Source organism: Heptranchias perlo, chromosome 17, assembly GCF_035084215.1.
Source record: "Heptranchias perlo isolate sHepPer1 chromosome 17, sHepPer1.hap1, whole genome shotgun sequence".
NCBI classification, from domain to species: Eukaryota; Metazoa; Chordata; class Chondrichthyes; order Hexanchiformes; family Hexanchidae; genus Heptranchias; species Heptranchias perlo.
Genome location: NC_090341.1, coordinates 12489391 through 12512047, shown reverse-complemented (window position 1 = coordinate 12512047; position 22657 = coordinate 12489391). Strand labels below are relative to the sequence as shown.

Genomic DNA, 22657 nt, shown 5'->3' with positions numbered 1-22657 from the left:
AGACACCTAGATCTCTTTCAGCTTCATTCTATGCTATTTCAACACCATTGATGGAGTACATATGTCGTCCAATTTTTCTTCTTATGTACAAGTGTCTGCATTAAATTGGGTTAAATTATGAGAACAGGTTGCATAAACTTGGCTTGTACTCCTTTGAGCGGAGAAGTTTGAGGGGTGATCTGATCGAGGTGTTTACAATGTTAATAAGATTCGATAGGGTAGCTACGGAGAAATTATTTCCTCTGGTGGGGGAAATCAAGAACAAGGGGACATAATTTTAAAATTAGAACTGGTATATTCAGGACCGAAATCTAGAAGCACAAGGGTGCTGACAGGGAGCGGGAAGGGGAAGGGGAAATCCAACGGCTCCTTTATAGAGCCAAGATGGAAGTTAAACTTCAAGTGGGTAAGTGCCACTGGGTGGCTGGAAGTAGGTGGGAAGCTTTGTGCGGCCAGAATACTCCTCCAGCCCCACAAAATTCTGCCCCATTTTCAGAATGGTCTCCACCTGCTGGTACTTGAAAATTGTGTTGGGGTCCCACAATTGTCCCTGATTTAAGTGAGGGTCCCACCTGTGGTGCGCTGGCTGCCCATTTCACGACCTGTTCGCAAAATGGAGTAAAATATCAACCATACTTTTTTTTTATTCGTTCATGGGATGTGGGCGTCGCTGGCGAGACCAGCATTTATTGCCCATCCCTAATTGCCCTTGAGAAGGTGGTGGTGAGCGCCTTCTTGAACTGCTGCAGTCCATGTGGTGAAGGTTGTTAGGAAGGGAGTTCCAGGATTTTGACCCAACGACGATGAAGAAACGGCGATATATTTCCAAGTCGGGATGGTGTGTGACTTGGAGGGGAACGTACAGATGGTGTTGTTCCCATGCGCCTGCTGCCCTTGTCCTTCTAGGTGGTAGAGGTCGCGGGTTTGGGAGGTGCTGTCGAAGAAGCCTTGGCGAGTTTTTGCAGTGTTTCCTGTGGATGGTACACACTGCAGCCATGGTGCGCCGGTGGTGAAGGGAGTGAATGTTTAGGGTGGTGGATGGGGTGCCAATCAAGGGGGCTGCTTTGTTCTGGATGGTGTCGAGCTTCTTGAGTGTTGTTGGAGCTGCACTCATCCAGGCAAGTGGAGAGTATTTCATCACACTCCTGACTTGTGCCTTGTAGATGGCGGAAAGGCTTTGGGGAGTTAGGAGGTGAGTCACTCGCCGCAGAACACCCAGCCTCTGACCTCCTCTTGTAGCCACAGTATTTCTATGGCTGGTCCAGTTAAGTTTCTGGTCAGTGGTGACCCCCAGGATGTAGATGGTGGGGGATTTGTTGATGGTAATGCCGTTGAATGTCAAGGGGAGGTGGTTAGACTCTCTCTTGTTGGAGATGGTCATTGCCTGGCACTTGTTTGGTATGAATGTTACTTGCCACTTATGAGCCCAAGCCTGGATGTTGTCCAGGTCTTGCTGCATGCGGGCACGCACTGCTTCATTATGAGGGTTGCGAATGGAACTGAACATTGTGCAATCATCAGCGAACATCCCCATTTCTGACCTTATGATGGAGGGAAGGTCATTGATGAAGCAGCTGAAGATGGTTGGGCCGAGGACACTGCCCTGAGGAACTCCTGCAGCAATGTCCTGGGGTTGAGATGATTGGCCTCCAATAACCACTACCATCTTCCTTCGTGTTAGGTATGACTCCAGCCATATAAATGCAAGTTGTTGTCGCTATTTACAAATTGTTAATTGAAGTTGTTTAAAACAGTGAACATCAATCTGTAATTGTGGGGCCAGATAGCCAGTGGATCATATAGGCTCGATGTCCATATCTTTGGTTTGCTGATTTCAGGCTTGCTGCTCTGGAAGGTGTTGGACAAAGGTCTCCTGCCTCTACAGACAGAAGGCAAAAACAGAGAGGGAGTTGCTCTCGGCTTACTGTCACACATTGCTTGGCCAGTTCAAAGAGCAGGTCACTGACGCAGTTATCGACCGGTTACAAAGAGGATTCGCAGGAGCCTGGAAAAAGGTGACCTTATCTGATTCTTTGGACAGGGTATGGTGTGTGACGCAAAGAAACTTTGAGAAGTGAAATAGGAAGTTAAATAAAAAAGTACCAATGTAGACACAGTCCTTTGGCAGGAACAGCCAAGAGCATTTCTCTGATAGAAGTGAATTAAATTGTATATTTTTAATTGGAGGATTGTTGATTAGCAATTCTACCCTGAGCAATATCTAACTGATGGATACAGGTTCCTTAATAAGAGTCAACGTGCCTAAGGAAAAAAAAAATTCTCTTACTTCCGTTCCAAAGCTTTGGCTGCATCAACATTCAACAGACATTTTGTGCAGACAGAAACCATGATTGAACTCATCAGTGTGGACAGCCTCAGGTACAGATATAAGAACATAAGGAATAGGAGCAGGAGTAGGCCAAGATGGCCCCTCGAGCCTGCTCCGCCATTTAATCAGATCATGGCTGATCTTCAACCTCAACTCCGCTTTCCTGCCTGATCCCCATATCCCTTGATTCCCCTAGAATCCAAAATTCTTTCCAGCTCAGCCTTGAATATACTCAATGACTCAGCATCTACAGCCCTCTGGGGTAGAGAATTCCATAAAGTCACAACCCTCTGAGTTCTAGACTCTCTCAGCATCTACTCTGTCAAGCCCCCTCATAATCTTATATGTTTCAATGAGATCACCTCTCATTCTTCTAAACTCCAGAGAGTATAGGCCCATTCTACTCAATCGCTCATCATAGGACAACCCTCTCATCCCAAGAATTAATCTAGTGAATCTTCGTTGCATCGCCTTTAAGGCAAGTATATCCTTCCTTAGATAAGGAGACACAGTACTAGGTGAGATCTCACTAAAGCCCTGTACAACTGTAGTAAGACTTCCCTACTCTTATACTCCAACCCCCTTGCAATAAAGGCCAACATACTATTTGCTTTCCTAATTGCCTGCTGTACCTGCATACTAACTTTTTGTGTTTCTTGTACGAGGACACCCAAGTCTCTCTGAACACCAATATTTAATAGTTTCTCACCATTTAAAAAATATTCTGTTTTTCTATTCTTCCTACCAAAGTGAATAACCTCACATTTCCCCACATTATACTCCATCTGCCACCTTTTCTGCCAGCTCACTTAATCTATCTATATCCTTTTGCAGACTCTTTGTGTCCTCCTCACAGCTTACTTTTCCACCTAGCTTTGTATGTCAGCAAACTTGGATACATTACACTCGGTCCCTTCATCCAAGTCATTAATATAGATTGTAAATAGCTGAGGCCCGAACACCAATCCTTGTGGTACGCCACTAGTTACAGCCTGCCAACCTGAAAATGACTCGTTTATCCCTACTCTGTTTTCTGTCCTTTAACCAATCCTCTATCTATGCTATTAACCCCAACCCCATGAACCCTTATCTTGTGTAACAACCTTTTATGTGGCACCTTATTGAATGCCTTTTGAAAATCCAAATATACTACATCCACTGGTTCCCCTTTATCTACCCTGCTAGTTACATCCTCAAAAAACTCTAATAAATTTGTCAAACACAATTTCTCTTTCATAAAACCATGTTGACTCTGCCTAATCATATTATGATTAATTAATAATCTCACAGACCCAGCAGTGTGCTGTTCCACTGTGCCGTGTGGAACTGAATATGTTTTAGGCCACCCGAGAGATTTTATTTTCCTGCTCTGAGTTTTTTTCCCCACACTGCCCCAAGTACAGTCAAAGTAACTGAATGAAAAACTAATGGGTCAAAACCCTCCTCCCGTAAGAGGGTTACAAACTAGTTCTATGAAGGGTTGCACCCAAAACATTTAACCTCTCATTTAAATGCATTTCGAAACGTTTTCATTTTGAGATTTTCAGCCTGAGCGTTTTTTTCTTTGTACCTTTACCCATACCTGTTGGGACACTGGAGAGTACAAACCTGTCATGGGTACAGGCATCAAAGTGGTAATCTTCTGACTTCACGCTGCACATGATTTTTCAAACCTTAAATAACCAGGGCTGCGAAGTTAGCAAATTGCCCCTCAATGGTACTTACTCTGGGATATTCCTCAGGGATTCTCCAGATTGGCTCTTCGGAACTTCGGCGTAAACCCCAGACCCAGGTTGGCTGTTTCAGTCAATCAATACAAGTACCTATGAGATCTATCACATTTAAAATCGTTTAATATTTATGGTTTCTTATTTATACAGGATACAGATCCACTCGACACCCAACAGTTACAGAATCCCCGGGTCTCAAAAAAAAGACTTAAGGAGGCAATAAAATACATTTTTAGAAGACTTTTCATTCTCTGCCTTAGCCAATGAAAATGTCACCTTTTTATTAAACACATAAATCAACATTACCCCACCGGTGTGGCAACAAAAAAAATTCTAGGAAATAATTTTAAATAAACCTCTTTTTTTTTAGAGCATATGGTCACAAATCAACACAGGAGCTGCTTTTACCAAATATCAACCCTCTCCCTCCCCGCAACTTTGCGTTGCCGTACTGAAATCCTGCAAGGACGGATTTAAGTTAAAGATTAAAATAAAAACGTGGACTGTTACAGCCCCAAATACAACACAGAGGTGATCACAGAGTGACTGAAAGTCTTTAGCTCCATGACTGAACAAAAAAAAGGAAAGAACTCCAGCTCAAAAGGAAGCTAATCAGAGGAATAGTGGGAGGAAAGCTGAGAGCAGAGCAGTACCCACTTTCAGAGTCTGAGAGTGTCCCTCGGCCGAAGGCAGGCCAAATAAGAAATAAAACAGGGGAAAAAAAACTGTTGATTGAACTATAGCCAGAGGAAATAAATGGAAAATAGGGCGATAAGTTAGTTGCAGACTGTTACAGGTACAAATAATCAAACTTACTATTGCAGACTGAAGCAACACACTGAACTGCAAGAGGTGGAGGGAGTGATGCACTGAAGGATTTCAGACTGACCGACAGATGGACCACATGGAGGAGGAGGAAGCAATGCACTTAAGGATTGCAACTAACTTAGACATTGAACAGCAGAATGTAGAGAAATAAAAGAACTTGCATTTATATTGTGCCTTGCATAACTGCAGAATGTCTCAAAAGCACTTTACAGCCAATGAAGTACTTTTGAAGTGCAGTCACTGTTGTAATGTAGGAAGCGCGGCAGCCAATTTGTGCACAGCAAGCTCCCACAAACAGCAATGTGATAATGACCAGATAATCTTTTTTTCATTTGTGATGATGGTTGAGGGATAAATATTGGCCAGAACACTAGGGAGAACTCCCCTACTCTTCTTCAAATAGTGCCATGGGATATTTTATATCCACCTGAGAGGACAGCCTGGGCCTTGGTTTAATGTCTCATCTGAAAGACAGCATCTACAACAGTGCATCACACCCTCAGTAATGCACTGAGTTGTCAGCATGGATTACACACTCAGGTCTCTGCAGTGGGACTTGAACCTACAACCTTCTGACTCAGAGGCAAGAATGATACCCCCAGAGCCAAGGCTGAATACACTGATAGATTAGAGACTGACACATTGAACAAGAGGTGGAGAAAGCGATATGCTTAAGGATCGAGACTAACCAACACACTGAACAGCAGAAGTGAAGGGATGCACTGATGGATTGGAGACTGACTGACTAATTCAACAACAGGAGAAGGGATAGAGCGGCTGGCACACTGAAGTATAGGAGACGAATGTCCCGACACATTGCAGGATTAAAGAGGGAGGGCTTGACATACTTGAAGATCAGAAACAGAGGGCCTATGGGATATTTACAAGCTAATGAGTTGGATCTTTTGTCGGCCTTGCCAAAGCCCAACAAGGCTCAGTCCCTGGTGTGAGGGTGAGTGGAACATTCCAATCTTGACCCTGTCACATATCTTAGCCCCCCACCCCCAACACACCAGTGTGATACACATCTCATGTGGATTACTGTACATTCATGAAGATTTAGCATTACTGCATACAGGGTAATGCACTGGATTAATACAAGACACAAGTATCTTGTGTATTTCAGCAAAGTCAACTACAAAAACATAGACATTTTTTCACACACCCAGGTACAGCTCTATAAGGCTTTTCCACTGCTACGTAGAACATAAAATATTAAAAATCTTTAATCCCTTTTATTTTCTATTAAATTAAAATTTAATTACACACTTAATAAAATATAAATATTGTGTAAAGGAATCTGACAAATGAGCTTCATTTCTAAACATAACTTGCGCAATCTAACAAAAAAAATCTGTGAAGCTTCAGAGCAAAGGTTACTGAATATTTCCACCAACACTATTAATGTTGCATAAGACTATGTGGGTCAAAAATAAAATCCAAATTTTATTTAAACAAGGCCGTCGACATTGTTGTCACAAAATAAAACAATTTTTATTCATTGTACCCATAAATATTATTTTTTAAAAGCACTGGGATGTGTCCAAACCAGCACACAAGATCTGCACTGACCGTTGAGCAGCCATTTTGCTGCAGTGTACACCCAGTGTTAAAAGTTCATGTTCATAAAAGTTCCCTGTGAAAGAATGAGTCATTTTATTTAATTATTAAAATACAGAGATTGGACTGAATCATTAAAAGTATTAGAAGATGACCTTCTTCCCACTGTGTTTTCATTTGTAGAAATGTTTTTTCTTTGTTACAGTAATTGTTTAATCCAACCTCTCTCCTCTGTATATCTTGCAAACAGATGTTACTCCATGACTGGGAAGGCAAGATGGACTGGTTCACCTTCATAATGGGCTGGTCCACCTTCATAATGGGCTGGTCCACCTTCAAGGTGGGCTGCTCCATCTCCCTGATGGACTGGCCCACCTCCCTGAAGAAGTGGCCCACCTCCTTGGTGGACTGGCCCACTTCCCTGATGGACTGGCCCACCTCCTTGATGGACTGGCCCACCGTCCTGAGTGCCACACTGGGGAAAAGAACAGATTTCCTCTGCTCACTATTTCTAGCAAAATCAAAAATGTGTTGGAAATTTCTCTAGAAACAGTAAACAGAGGAAATCTTCCCATTACCTTCACAGTGGCGGTAACACATCGTGCCTGCAGGAAATCAGCCCCGCCCTTTCCCCCCCTCTGCCCGCTTTGCCAACTGGATGGTTCTAGATAGGCCTGATCTTTCTTTCCTGACCCAGCTTCTTTTCTCTGCTGGGCATTGCATCTGATGGAATGCAGTAATTAACTCTTCAGGGGATGTGGTGGAGTAGGGTTGGCGGCGGGAAAAGACAGGGGTGAAAATATCTGCCTTCGATTCTGAGTCTCTCAGCTTGAGATGTGGTGCAATCAATTCAGTGTATGAGCACAACTGGCTCACCTTGCAGGAGTAGTCTTCGGGATTCAAACCATGGTTTCTCAACCCAGAGCACGGTGCAGCAGCAAGCCTCACAGGACCAGGCTGTAAGCAAGTTTCACAAATTGTATAAAACGGCCACATGGACCCGGAAACCCTGTGTCTGCTGGTGAGGAAACGTCTCCCACTGTCAAAACAGCCCACGGAAAATCTCCTTTTTATTTTACAAACTTATAACATTGTCGTGGTTGAACATTCAGGTCAGCAAATGTCCCCTAAAGCACCGCTGAGCTGGGAATGTCTGCGAGATAAAGGCCATAAGATAGGTCTGGGCTTTAAATCAGGATGATTTTCATATCAAAGAACAGTCAGCACATGACTGTGCATTCAGCAAACAGAGGACTGCTTCACACAACTCTAAGTGCTCCATTAATCTGCTTAACTTATATCTCGGAATCATTTAAAAAATATATACATTGCTTAACATGTAACCTGTCAGGGTACAATTTGATAGGTGATATCAGCCCGCCTGTACCTCACTCAAGTGCCCATTCTTCATATGCGAGTGGCCAGTGAGACGACAGGCTATTTAATCGTAAGAGTTGAGCTTGATCCAACATCTACAACATTCACTCTTCTAGCAGGGGGAGTTCTGAATAGTGGAACCCCGGCTGATTCTGTTCCCCTCCCCAGCCCAGGGAAAACCCCCTACCACTATTTGGCTGAGAGCAGCTCACTCGGCCCAGACAGAGCTTTACATCGGGGGAACTTCCTGGCTTGTATGGCTCCCGATTATATTTACCTACTGAGACAGCAAAGGTTTTTAAAAAAAAATTAAGTAATCAGACATCGACACTGCTGTATAATACTGCTATCTACAACGGAACTATGAAAAGTGCACACAGCATTTAGTAGGGCGTTTGGAAGTGGGAACAGTGAATGGCAGCTTAAAATCTTTTTTTTTTTGTAATGCTCCTAACCATATTTAAAAATGCTGCTGTATAGTGTTCAATTGTGTCAAAGGAGCACAATATAAAATATATATTATAAAAACAAGAAACCTCCCCCTCCTAATATATCCAAGGATCTAAATTCAGACCCCAGTCTACCATACATGTGGCCCTGCACTATGCTAGGCCAGACTATAACACTGAGAATGCCACCTCTGTCCTAGCCCTATACAGAATAACTTAGAAATGTTGCCGTTTTATAAAATCTGATTCAATGTATTTGCATCAATTCATTACTACACAGTTACATGGTATAAAAATTACTGGTGTGCAAACTATATATATGTACAGTACTAGTAGTGTGTGTGTCTCGTTACAGAGGGTTCAGGGTGGGCATTGGGTTTGTCGGCAGTTTTCTACAGCGATGATCTTGCTCATTGAGTGTGGGGGCGAGGGGGGAACGGAGGGGGATCTTGGCTCACAGCAGATGAGGCACTCTGTTGTCTAGTGGCCTCCATTTACTTTGCCGCCTCCTGTGGACCAGTCGACGATGATGAAACTCAGGCTCATGATCATGAAGAGAAACCCCAGGCCCGCAAAACAAACAGCCTGGAAAATAACAGGAGACAGAAATGATTAGAACAGGAAGAAAAGGTCAATCTCCCAAATGAGCACGAGCAGGAAGTGTAAATGGGGGGTGGGGGGACTGACTGTCAGTTAGGAAAAGAACTTGGAATATACCAGTGCATCTACTTAAATCCAACATTAATATCAGAGAATCATACAGCACAGGAGGCCGTTCAGCCCATCGTGCCGGTGCCGACTCTCTGAAAGAGCTATCCAATTAGTCCCACTCCCATGCACTTTCCCCATAGCCCTGCAAATGTTTCCTTTTTAAGTAGAGATCCAATTCCCTTTTGAAAGTTATTACTGAATCTACTTCCACCGTCCTTTCAGGCAGTGCATTCCAGATCATAACAACTCGCTGCGCAATGAAATTTCTCCTCATCTCCCCCCTGGCTTTGTTGCCAATTATTTTAAATTTGTGTCCTCTGGTTACCGACCCTCCTGCCAGTGGAAACAGTTTCTCCCCATTACTCTACCAAAACCCCTCATAATTTTGAATAACTTCTAATATGGGGCTGCCCTTTCAGCTAAGGATTATCTTCGATACAGCACTTTCTGATTTAACACACCATTTTGTCCAAAGTGAATCAACCAAGCTTCAACAATATAGTTAGGCATTACAAAGAGGATTTTCCTCTTCAGGTCACACTGGCTCTTTGGTGTAACTTGGGTGGATGGAGGCAGAAAATTGGCCAAGGTGCTGTTCTGCTGCAGTCCAGCCGATTTGCCATCACTTCCAGAATTTTGAATATGTCGCCAACCCCTCCCAAATATGGGCGGGCATAGTCAAGATGGGCAGTAATGACAGGATGATGTCATGTATTGTATTCTTGCCATTGTTGTCATAGCAACGCTGGATGCAAGTAACATCGGTGTGCTACCATTGGTATTGCTAAGGGCCAACAGAAGACCATTTCAATTTTTAACCCCTCCTCCCGATCAATTCACCGCCTACTGGTGCAAAATACAACGTTTGGACCCAAAAAATCAGTCTTTTCCTGCCCTGCTCTGCTGTTGCAGGAGCCCAAGGTCTGCAGTACCCTTTACACACTCCCCCACCCCCCAAACCAACTCCTGAGGTGGGCTTCTCTGCAGAGTCAGGAAATTCCCTGGGAGCCCACCAAACGTAACTAAAATCAGATGACCCCAGGAAATTTACTGGGGTCAGTGGTACATTCATTGGGTGAACAGATATCCTGCCTGGTCACAAATATGGCTGTCAAAGAGGAAAATCCCACCTTACCGAGTTTACCAATCTCACAGACACCCACAGGTTGACAGTCCATGTATGTGAGACGTTATAGCTGTTACCAGTCACATGTGCACACAGTAACACTGACTGTCCAAGTAGGTGAGGCATTTGGGCACTTTAATAGTGAGTTATTTCAGTCCTCAGCTAAAGACCGGAGAAGCAAACAGACATTACATTGTGAAAAAAAACTTAAACAGCAAAATAAACATGAACAGAGTGACACAATGGGTTCATTATCAGGACCTCCCTAGTAACCAAATTCCAGCCACATCTGCCATGCAACAATCACTTTGTATCAATCCCAATAGGTAATATTGTTTAAATGTACATTTTAAAATCACAAAATAAAAACAAAATAGACCACATTTTATTTGAAGCCCTTCTGGTGACAGCCATATTCTGGGTCAGTACAATCTGTGCTTACATTTCCATTCAGTTCTTCAGTCGGAGCCAGTGAGATGAAGGAGAGCAGAACCAAAAAGATTGGCTTTTCATTTGAGGACATGTGTCTGTGTTGGATTTGCACAGTTGCTCCATTATATAAGCTGCAGACTGGCTCTTTCTCTTTGCCTTGAACAGTGTACAGAAAACAACAAATATTTACTCTGTCCCAAGAATGATGTCTGACAGTCGGCCAATCATTCCAGTAGGCGTGGCACTGTCCCTGTGCCTTGGCTTGGAGTCCATTTGTAAATATGCTTTCCCTCCAAGTGCCCCTGACCAAAATTCAATAAATTTGTCCTTAAACCGGCTCTTTCATACCTAGTTGAATGCGAGCCTATCTGGTGTAGTTTCTGCTGCTTAGGCTGGGTATGGCTCTAGCCTACATTAGACGTACACTCTGCCTAAAAAACATGACATCCGTAAACACACTGTACAGGGGATGTATGACTCACTAACATTATATATTCCAGTCAAAAGTGGGAAGATCACCCCTTTCTGGTACTAAAAGACTTATATGTGTCTTAATGTTAGATCCTGTGTATGTGCAGTACCACGTATAAGGCAGCAGTTCACTTATGTCTGACTCTGTAAAGCTGGTCTATATCCCAGTGCTAATTCCTATGCCTGTGCATGGGCAGTATGTATGTTGTTTGCCTACATAACAGAGATGGCAATTCAACATCATTCTTTGGTTGTGAAGCACTGCAGGTCATCTGGAGAACATCCTAGGCCACTACCTAAACGCAAGTTTGTTCTTTCTTATCAACCAGAGGGCACAGTTCACTTAAACTTGGAACTGTGTGGGTTTTTATATATCTCATACCAACATGTGTGCTACACTGAATAAGCTGAATGCCCAACAAAGCAGAGGGCAGATCCCCAATCTTCAGAAATGTTCTTCTCCTCCCCAGCAGGGAACTCGACCATCTAACCCTTTACTACCCTGCCAATTTTAAATAAAGACGAGGGGAAGTGGGGTCAGGGAAACTGTCCAATTTCCTTGCCTCCCACCTGAGGCACCACCAACCCCAGTTAGTGTCAGAAGAGGGCCACAGCAGAAAGCCTGCTGAAGGCGTTTTTGGAGAGAAAACACTTTATAGTGGCCACCTCTCTCGTCTGCTCCTATAACTAGTCACGAAACGGCCTTGGCTCATGGACAGCCTATTGATTAAAAATGTCAAAGAACTTACAAGGTGCTTCTGCCCCCTTTAACACTAGCACCTCCTTCTCTTGGCATTGTAGCAGGTGTTCTACTGCAGCGTCGCCATTTTGCGCTCCCTGGCAGTGTCAGGCTCGCTCTGTGTAACAACGATACCACCGAGAGACCACCTTTCACTGTTAATGAGTTTTAACCCAGGGAAATGGGTCAGGGTCACAACGATGGGTGCAAGTCCTGCCTCAACTAATCTCCAGCAGTGAAACCACTCTGGAGGAAAATTCAGCCCTAAGTGCATAACTCTTCACGTGTCTGTCATGTCTTTGAGAAAAACCTGATGATTAGTTTAACGTGAATCAACGGTGAGCGTCGTTTAACAAGTAAAGTCATAAAACCGATTACCCTGCTCCCAGTCTATCCCATATAGAATAGCTTCTGCATATTTAGGCTTGGCTCATATGGTGGACATTACACTCACCAGGACTTTTGGAGGTGACCTCATGGGCTCTTCTTCCTTTGGCATTATCCGTATGTAGAACACAGCTGGGAAGATGAAAATTAAACACGGGGCAGAGGTAGCACCTGAAGAAAAGAGAAACCAACAGACATTAACATCTAAACTGGCCTTTTGACGCACAAACGTTTTAGAATTTATACAAATAATACTTTCTCAGGCACTATTTCTCCCTCTGGTACCTCAACCAAACAGCCAATTTCCATGCTGAGCTATTCTAAGGGAGAGCCCATCCCAAACAACACTGATACCTCAATTTGTATTTATTGGATCAAAGTGCATACCATGGCTCTGCAAAGCTCGAGGGAATCCTGAAGGTGTTGATTAGAAGATACAATATTATACTGCTATCTAGTGGAACTGGTGGATGCCAACTTCAGCCTGGACACAGTCCCATAGGAACACGCTGAGAAGAGGTGAAGGTGAAATCTTTGAAGGTGGCAGGACAAGTTGAGAAGGTTGTTTAAAAAAGTGTACGGGATCCATGGCTTTATAAATAGAGGCATTGAGTACAAAAGTAAGGAAGTTATACTAATCCTTTATAAAACACTAGTTAGGCCTCAGCTGGAGTATCGTGTCCAATTCTGGGGCATCACTCTTTAGGAAGGACGTCAAGGCCTTAGAGAGGGTGCAGAAGAGAGTTACGAGAATGGTACCAGGGATGAGGGACTTCAGTTACATGGAGAGACTGGAGAAGCTGAGGTTGTTCTCCTTAGGGCAGAGAAGGTTAAGAGGAGATTTGATAAAGTTGTTCAAAATCATGAAGGGTTTTGATAGAGTAAATAAGGAGAAACTGTTTCCAGTGGCAGAAGGGTCGGTAACCAGAGGACACAGATTTAAGGTGATTGGCAGAAAACCAGAGGCAACATGAGGAAACAAAAATTTACGCAGCGAGTTGTTATGATCTGGAATGTACTGCCTGAAAGGGTGGTGGAAGCAGATTCAATAATAACTTTCAAATGGAATGGATAAATACTTGAAGGGGAAAAATTTGCAGGGCTATGGGGAAAGAGCAGGGGAGTGGGACTAACCTGGAGATATCCCTGCCAAAGAACCGGCACAGGCACAATGAACCGAATGGCCTCCTCCTGTGCTATATCATTCTATGATTCTATGGGTAGGTCAGACACCCAGGTGACCCAATAAAAGAGCAACTTGCTATTTCATAGTATCATAGTAGGTATCATACTATTTGTAAATCTTTTCTGTTGTCACAATACATCCGGTTATTATAGTTTCACAACAGCAGAGTGAAAACTATAACTCTTTATCGTGCACACAAAAAATGTCTCCACAGGAGCTAGAACTTCCCAGTTCTTTCCTCCCTCTTGTCACATTACATGGGTTACTGTGGATATTGTAGAAGCAGGGTTTCTGGGTCAGTTAGGTGTCTGACATGCATGGAAACCAATCATCATACTTAAGAGTCTCCAAACCAATCTACGCACAGTTTCGGTTTGCCCAATAGCCGCGGTATGCACACTTTCTCCCTGTAGGCACACATCCCACTTACCCAAGTCCAGAGAGCTTAGGTGCTGGTTGGCAGAGCTAAGGCTTAGGGATCCCCTAATGCGCACAGAGGTCCTCCATGAGACATCTCTCTTTTTTTCTCACACAACTTTTGCCCACAGCAGCTGCAAATCGGCAGCACTCAGGGCCAAGTGACATTTCCAACTCAAGCTTCAGGTTCCAGACAGAAGGGCAGGCATTTCTAACATCAAGTAACCAATTTTACAGGTAAGTTTAGTGATTTTTTTTTGACTATGCTTGTTATGTTATAAACATTTTTTAGCTCTACACACTAACCTGAGTGAAGGATAAAAACTGTGTCTGAAAATATTGTGAAGAACTGATTTGAGCAATTTGATGAGTTTTGTGCAATTTGCTGGATTGTAAATGGTAATTTTGAAAAGAATTGAGGGATTTGATTGCTCAGTTTTCTGATGGCTACCCTTCGGTCATTGTACTTTTTCATTCATTTATATTTGTATACTTGATATAACCACTTATCTGTGTTACAAATCAAAATTTTTTTGCTCTGCAGAGGTGTGGCATCCTGGAGTGTGACGCCCTAAAGTGTGACATCTCTGAGGCCATACTTTCAGATGCAACATCTTTGAAATCTGTGACAGGATGAGCGTACCTTAGATGCATGAGTTCAACTATGTAGATAGATGGATTTTGGGTTCCACATTCAATTAAGTTTCTCTATTGATAATAGTCATTTGACCAGAAAAGGCAATAGTTAAAGAAATGTAACTTCACAAAGAATTGTTAGACTGGAGTGAACATAAAAAATAGGAGCAAGAGTAGGCCACATGATCCCTCGAGCCTGCTCCACCATTCAATCAGATCATAGCTGATCTTCGACCTCAACTCCACTTTCCTGCTCAATCCCCATATCCCTTGATTCCCCTAGAGTCCAAAAATCTACCTATCTCAGCCTTGAATATATTCAACGACTCAACATCCACAGGCCTCTGGGGTAGAGAATTCCAAAGATTCACAACCCTCTGAGTGAAGAAATTCCTCCTCATCTCAGCCTTAAATGGCCGACCCCTTATCCTGCGACTATGCCCCTAGCTCTAGACTCACCAGCCATGCTTCAAAGAGAACTGTAATAGTTGAGAAGTGAGTAACAGAAGAGAATATTTAATGATTTTTCTGAGACAAAAATTACAACTCTGCAGTCGCTAATATTGGGCTTGAAGGTGGAACTGGCAATATTTAATGTCCTGAGCTGTATTCCAAATGTAAAAGGTTATGTCTGGATTAGCAATCAGCATTAAGCTGTTGCCCTGTGATCTGTCAGGAACGCAAATGACTGGGAAACTGATTTGTTTCATTGGAATTCCATGCTTGGATAAGGAATGCATTTTTCTGAAGTGCTCTCCATTCCAATTGCCTTCATCTCTGAGCCATCTGAATTGTAGCCAAACCACAGAAAGCACTCAAAAATGAAATGAGGAAGGAATGTCAATGTCACATTAGTTCTTTTTCTCTCAATTCATACTTTACAAGGAACTCCCCCCTCAAAAAATAAACACTAAACACTTCATGTATTAGTCAACATAAAACATGCTAGCCAAGACGTTAAGTATAAGCCATCTCATACGGAAAAGCTGATACAACACACATCTACAGGTCATCACAAGATATTTGAGCCAAGAAAACACAATGCAACACTACATAATAGATATCAGTTAACACAACATCATCATTGAAACACAAGATCGTTCATTGTCACACAAGATCATCCATCGCCATATAACACCATCCGTCACTGCACAAGACCAACCGTCACCACACAAGATCAACCGTCACCGCACAAGACCGTCCGTCACCGCACAAGATCAACCGTCACCGCACAAGACCGTCCGTCACCGCACAAGACCGTCCGTCACCGCACAAGACCAACCGTCACCGCACAAGACCGTCCGTCACCGCACAAGACCGTCCGTCACCGCACAAGGCCAACCGTCACCGCACAAGACCAACCGTCACCGCACAAGACCATCCGTCACCGCATAACACCGTCCGTCACCACACAAGATCAACCGTCACCGCACAAGACCGTCCGTCACCGCATAACACCGTCCGTCACCACACAAGATCAACCGTCACCGCACAAGACCGTCCGTCACCGCACAAGATCAACCGTCACCGCACAAGACCGTCCGTCACCGCACAAGACCGTCCGTCACCGCACAAGACCGTCACCGCACAACACCGTCCGTCACCGCACAACACCATCTGACACCGCACAAGACCAACCGTCAACACACACCAACCGTCAACGCACAACACCATCCGTCAACACACAACACCGTCCGTCAACACACAACACCGTCCGTCACCGCACAACACCATCTGACACCGCACAACACCATCTGACACCGCACAAGACCAACCGTCAACACACACCAACCGTCAACGCACAACACCGTCCGTCAACACACAACACCGTCCGTCAACACACAACACCGTCCGTCACCGCACAACACCATCTGACACCGCACAACACCATCTGACACCGCACAAGACCAACCGTCAACACACACCAACTGTCAACGCACAACACCATCCGTCAACACACATCATCCGTCAACGCACAACACCAACCGTCAACACACAACACCAACCGTCAACACACAACACCAACCGTCAACACACAACACCAACCGTCAACACACAACACCAACCATCACCGAACATCATCCATCACCGCACAACACCAACCGTCACCGTACAACACCATCCGTCACCTCACAACATCCATCACCACACAATACATCCATCACCGCACATCATCCATCAACATACAACACCAAAGATTGCCATACAAGGCCATTCATCACCACACAATGCCATTTCTCACCACACACCATCCATTGCTACACAACACATACAAGTTAACACCACACCACGCACAAGTCGAAACCACTCCACACAAATTGGCCTACAAGCCAACATAAATACAAGCCAACACAATAAGTACACAATACATCATATTGCTTCATACATTATCCCAAACAACAACGTACCTACTAGACAACACAATACAAAATACACACTGCCACAAACTGTTGGTCTTGCTAAAAGCAAAAAATATATTGCAAAACACCTAGTACAGTTACTGTCTGAGTAGCTAAAAGCACAATAAAAGTTCTGCTCTGTGATGCTCACCTATATGGAAGCTATCTATAATATCAAAATTGAATGCACATTCCTATGTTCACATTTATAATGGAAACTGCTTATAATGGAAACATTTCACCGTTGGGAGGGTGTAATTATAACATGGCAAATTTACATGGGCAGTTTCCATTATAAATGTGGACATAGAAATTTACAATGGAAATATAAAGATAATGCATGACTTTAAAATGGGAACTAAGTTACTGCTGTGTGCCATGGTCTAATTATCTGCCCCCCTCTAACCTTGCCTGGCCTGAAGATTACACTTGCTCTTGACTTCTCTCCCTGTGCGCAATGCCACAGGAGATTGACTAGTTTGGAAATATTTTAAAAAGACTATGTTGAATTTTAACATTATTTAATTCAGTATGTGTGCATACATCTATTTATACTGTAAGTGATTAAGGACATCAAAAGAGGAGTCCTAAACAGCATGGAATCCATTGCCCTTCAGTTATGCAACTGCTCCCACACGTAGCTACTGAAGATTTTTGTTTCTTTGGTACAGAGTGGTTTACAGCAGATGAAGGCTCATCACAACGGGTTATGAACCACATCACAAAGCATGTAAAGTACCAAATTAAATTATAAACTCCAATCCTTTACGGACTAATGTGATTCATTTATGGGGTTCAGGCATGCTCTTCTATCAGGATCCAATTCCAATATCCATTGCTAAACAATTGTTAAATTTTATATCACATCGAGTTACGTCGAAACTACAGCACAGAAACAGGCCATTCGACCCAACCAGTCTGTGTCGGAGTTTATGCCCCACATGTGCCTCCTCCCTCTCTACTTCATCTAAACCTCTCAGGATACCCTTCTATTCCTTTCTCCTTCATGTGTTTATCTAGCTTCCCCTTAAATGTATCTATGTTATTTGCCTCAACTACTTCTTGTGGCAGTGCATTCCACATTCTTACCACTCTTTGGGTAAGGAATTTTCTCCTGAATTCCCTATTGGATTTATTAGCGACTATTTTATATTTATGATCTCTAGCATTGGATTCCCCCACTGTGTTTATCTGCATGATTCTTAATAGCGAATTTTCCCTCAGACATTAAGCGCTTATTATATCATACGGGGAACTTATTGTGAGGGAGCTGAATTAACATCAGTAGAGATACAGCCATAGCCCCATGGTGCTTCAGCAATTGAACCATTTCAAATGTGCTCCCTGACAATGCTGGCTTAGTAGCTCTTCTCAGCTAGTTTTACAAAGAGAACATTAACAGTAACTGTTCATATAAACAAGCATTCAAAAATTAACATGCACAGCCTGGGATACAGCAGTGTGGTAGTTATGGTACTAGACTAGCAAGCATTGGACGGAGAGTTCAAATCCCATCATGACAAGTTGAATTCAATTCAATGGGGGTAATTTTAACCCCCCCCCCAGGGCGGGGTGGGGTGGGACATTAAAAATAAAAAAAATGGGAAGCCTGACTCCAAAGGTAATTTGGGGGGCCAGGCGACTAACTTGCTCTCCGGAGGCGGGTCCCTAATTTAAATATTTTAATGAGGCTGCGCTTCAGGTTTACCACTTCTCAGGCCTCGGGAAACCCGGCAGCTGAAGGGAGACAAGAACAGCCGGATCCAATACCTTTCCAATACTGCTTGTGGGCCAGGAGGTGCAGGAGTGCTTTCCCCAGGCCCACCAAGCTAACATCCCACACGATCGGACGCCCGCCCTCCCGCCCAGCCATTAGCCGGCCCCTCCAGCGAACTCTCCGACTCCTGACCAATCTCTCTGGTCCCCACCCCCTGATCCACGATCTCTCCAGCCCCCAGGCCCCAGCACCCCCCCACCCCGACGTCCCTAGTGACCCAAATCTCCCTCGACCCCCCTCAACCCACGGTCTCTCCGGGCCCCAGCCCCCACCGCACCCCCGACCCAAATCTCTCTGCCCACCCCCCACCCAATGTCCCCCTGACCCACGATCTCTCCGGCCCCCACCCCCCGCCAATATCCCCCGTTGACCCCCAGTATCTCCGGGCCCCAGCCCCCACCCCCCGATCTCTCTGGGCCCCAGCGCCCCCCCCCCCCACAATGTACCCCCCGACCCACAAGCTCTCTGGGCACCAGACACCCCCCTCTCCGATGTGCCCCCGACCTCTCTGGATCCCAGCCTCCCCGTGACCCCCCCCCCCCGCTCCCCGCCGACCCACGATCTCTCCCTCTGTCCTTCCTCCTCCCTGGCTGCGGCCTGGTGCTGCTGGCCCACCCGCCCGACAGCCAGCTTCTCCCTCAATCTGGCCGGCTGCAGCTGGGAAATGGAGTCCAAAAATGTTAATCAGGTCCTGCTAAATTTCGGGAATCCCGTGTTTCCGGGTTTCCCAGCCGCTACACCTTCCCCGCCCCCTCCCCTCAAATATTGGGGCCAAACGGGGCTCACCACCATCTTCTCAAGGGCAATTAGGGACAGGCAATAAATGTTGGCCTTGCCAGTGACGCCCACATCCCATGAATGAATTTTAAAAAATCTGGTGGTTTGTGGTAAAAATTGTAGATTGTTTTAAAATCTAGTTACTCTGGTCCTACACTAAATGGTTGATTCCAAATACCCTCTGTAGCAGTTTAACAAGCTGCTCCATTGTAAAAGCAATTACTTCAAGAAGGCAACCAACTAGTTTGTTAAAAGTTGATCCTTATTCTTTATAATGGTTAAGGGGATCCTTTTTTAAAGAGAATTAAAATATTGAGACCCTCTTTAATATACATTTGCTTTAACTATATTGACACTACTAAATTTACGTTCTGATTTACCCCTACAGGGCACGTGATGCTTAGACCAGGAATTTCCTTGGAGCTGCTCTCGCTCCAACGCCACAACTTTATCGGAAACCCGTTCATGAGCGTAAAGGAGGTTTCTACCGCAATTCTGCCGGCTGAGCAGGAACAGCTTTGAGGAAATTTCCGGCATTATACTTAAAAAAAATAGCTTCCACCCTTGGAAGTACCACAGCATTGCAATTTGTAACCTTTTTATTTTTGGTGTTTTAAAAAAAGTTGTACGTATTTCACAAAAATCCCTGTGGCGAGCTCTGGTTATCTTATCCACACCAGGGCGTTGCACTTCTTTAAAGAGAAAACACTGTTGGCAAATAAAACAAAGGTGGGGGGGGGGGGGGGAGGGTTACTTTCCTCTCCCTGTGACTAGTCTACGAGGAGATGAAGTCCTTCCCCCTCTTACAGACTTGCATATTTTAATTCAAAACCACATTGAAAAGTGACAAGGGGAGATTTTCCACTTTGACATTCCAGGTGCAGGCTGGGAGCACATATTGGGACATTGTGCAGCTCTCACCCCATGATTTTATGTTTATTAAGTGGAAAATCTTGCCTTTCATTTTCCGATTTGTTCCATTTGGGAGCTCTGAGAAAAGTTTCATTTCCTTTTTCTCAAACTCCTCAGCAATATTGTAATCCAACAGTTACAAAGTAGGCAGACTGTATCTGTAGGTGATTGGTCACTTTGGATGGTGGGATGATGAGATCTATTGAGATTGCAGGGATACTAACAATCAACTGAAACACAAAGAGGCTCTTTGTTACGTTCCACTGAAACAATTACTTACTTTTACAGACAACAGTGTTCATTTTGAGCCACCAAGGTTGTTTTTGTTGGGGAATGAATAACCGAACACTAGCCCTCACTCACTGTGCTCTCCACTGAGAAGCCATATTCTACCTCTGTTGCAGTGTGCAGTCTGGTGGCTAAAGAAGGAATTTGCATTCATATCGTGCCTTTCACAATATCAGGACATCCAAAGTGCTTTACAGCTAATTAAGTAGTTTTGAAATGTAGGGGTAGATTTTGACGTTGTGCGAGTGTAAAACAGGTGATTGCGAGTCAGCAGCCAGTTTTACATCTCTCCTGATTTTTACTTCCATTTACTTTAATGAGAGATGTAAAACGAGCTTCCGATTTGCTATCACTTGTTTTACACTATTGCACAAAGTCAAAATCTACCCCGTGGTCAATGTTATAATGTAGAAAATGTGGCAGCCAATTTGCACACAGCAAGATCCCACAAACAGCAATGAAATAAATAACCAGATCATCTATTTTTTGGTGTTGATTGAGGGATCACTGTTGGCCAAGACACCGGGAGTACTCTCCTGCTCTTATTCAAATAGGATGTTTTTTTTACTCCTGAGCAAGCAGATGAGGCCTCCATTTATAGCCTTATCCAAAGGACAGCACCTCCGACAGTGCAACGCTCCCTCAGTACTGCACTGAAGTGCCAACCTAGATTACATGCTCAAATCTCTGGAGTGGGGCTTCTGACTCAGAGGTGAGAATGTTACCATTGAACCAAGGTTGACACCTACTGAAGGCTGCTAAGGGTGCATTCATATGACAGGTTTAGCACTGGTGCAAAGTCGTTCAGCTTTGCACCAATGCTAGATATACAGGGGGTAAATTTCTGCGGGAGGTTCTCCTGCTTATCCGCTGTAACGTCAGTGGCAGAGCAGCGACAACCCTGGAAAAATAGCGACGCTGTTAATGCTGTTTTTTCAGGGTTTCTGCAGCTCTTCTGCCAAAGTTACAGCGGGCGACTAGGAGAACTGCGGTGGAAATTCGCCTGCCGCAGTGTGTAAATCAAGTGTCAAGGCCTGAACTGACTTCAAAGCGAAGTGGAGAGAGACCACTTTCTCCAAGAAATCCCACTTTTCTTTGCTCCTGTGTCAGGTTGGGCGCTGACTCCAGATTCAGGCTGCATTTACATTATAAATGCAGCATCAGTGCAAAGCAAAACAACTTTGCAATGATACTACAGTTATAGTGTGAATGCTCCCTAAGAGTTTTAGGCACTGGACTGTTGCTCTGAGTAAGTGAAAGATAAGAGGTGATAACTAGAAGGTGCAAAAAACACCAACCAGTAGATCTAGAAAGGTCAAGTTTTACCATCGAGAGAATGAACAATGAAAATCACTGCGGAGTCTTACACTTCTTAAAATTTGACATTATCTCTATCACAACACTGCCGTCTAAGCTGATAAACCCAGGAACACAAACAGCACCTGCCTGGAAGTTGTGCATTTGATCAAAACAGAAAGTGCTGGCAAAGCACAGCAGTTTGATCAGCCTCTGAAAGATAATAATAGGTTACCATTTGGAGTGTGCCCCTGATCTAATTGAGGGTCCCACCCAAGAACATTAACCCGTCTTTCTGTTTCAGGTGCTTCATTGGCTGCCACTCCCGAAATTTTCTGGTTTTATTCTTCGTTTCTCACATCTGTGGTTTTTAAAATCTCCTCTTTGAGGTTTTGTTTATTTTCTGCTGGTGCTTGTTTAACCAGGGATCGGAGGAACTGGCTCGGAACCGTTACTGAGCTCAACAGTGTGAGAGAGCTGCACTAATGAAAACCCAGCTGAAACGTCAGAGCATCCATCTCCTGGGTTGATGATTGTACGACGTTAACTGAGCTCCGCTGGACTGCTCTGCCAAGCTCAGTAACCTCCAGGCCACTGATTACATCATCAGAACTCAGCTTAATCAAAATATTAGTTTAAAAAAAAGCAGAGCAAGTTGTGGAAAAGCTGAGGTAACGTCGTCGGAGGATCGGGTGAGGGAATCTGCCTGTAACAAAGATCTTAATGTCGTCCAAGCCTTTCCCAAAATTCTCTGAACCAGAATTCCTCCATGATGTCATGTTGCTGAGCCAATACATTACCTAACCTGATCTGTCTCTCTAGGTTTAGGC

At 44.2% G+C, this 22657-nt stretch overlaps 1 protein-coding gene across 2 annotated transcripts in view; it reads right to left on the bottom strand.

Moving 5' to 3' along the window:
• Positions 1-4164: 4164 nt before the first annotated feature.
• Positions 4165-22657, bottom strand: part of LOC137334059 (sodium-coupled neutral amino acid transporter 3-like) — a 106658-nt gene continuing 88165 nt past the window's right edge. For both annotated transcript variants that reach the window (XM_067998501.1, XM_067998502.1), the window contains exons 15-16: positions 12207-12310; positions 4165-8858 (exon numbers count right to left, since the gene is read on the bottom strand). In XM_067998501.1, coding sequence (XP_067854602.1) covers positions 8754-8858; positions 12207-12310 — 209 coding nt within the window. In that variant the 3' untranslated portion in view covers positions 4165-8753. The remainder of the gene's footprint in view (positions 8859-12206; positions 12311-22657) is intronic.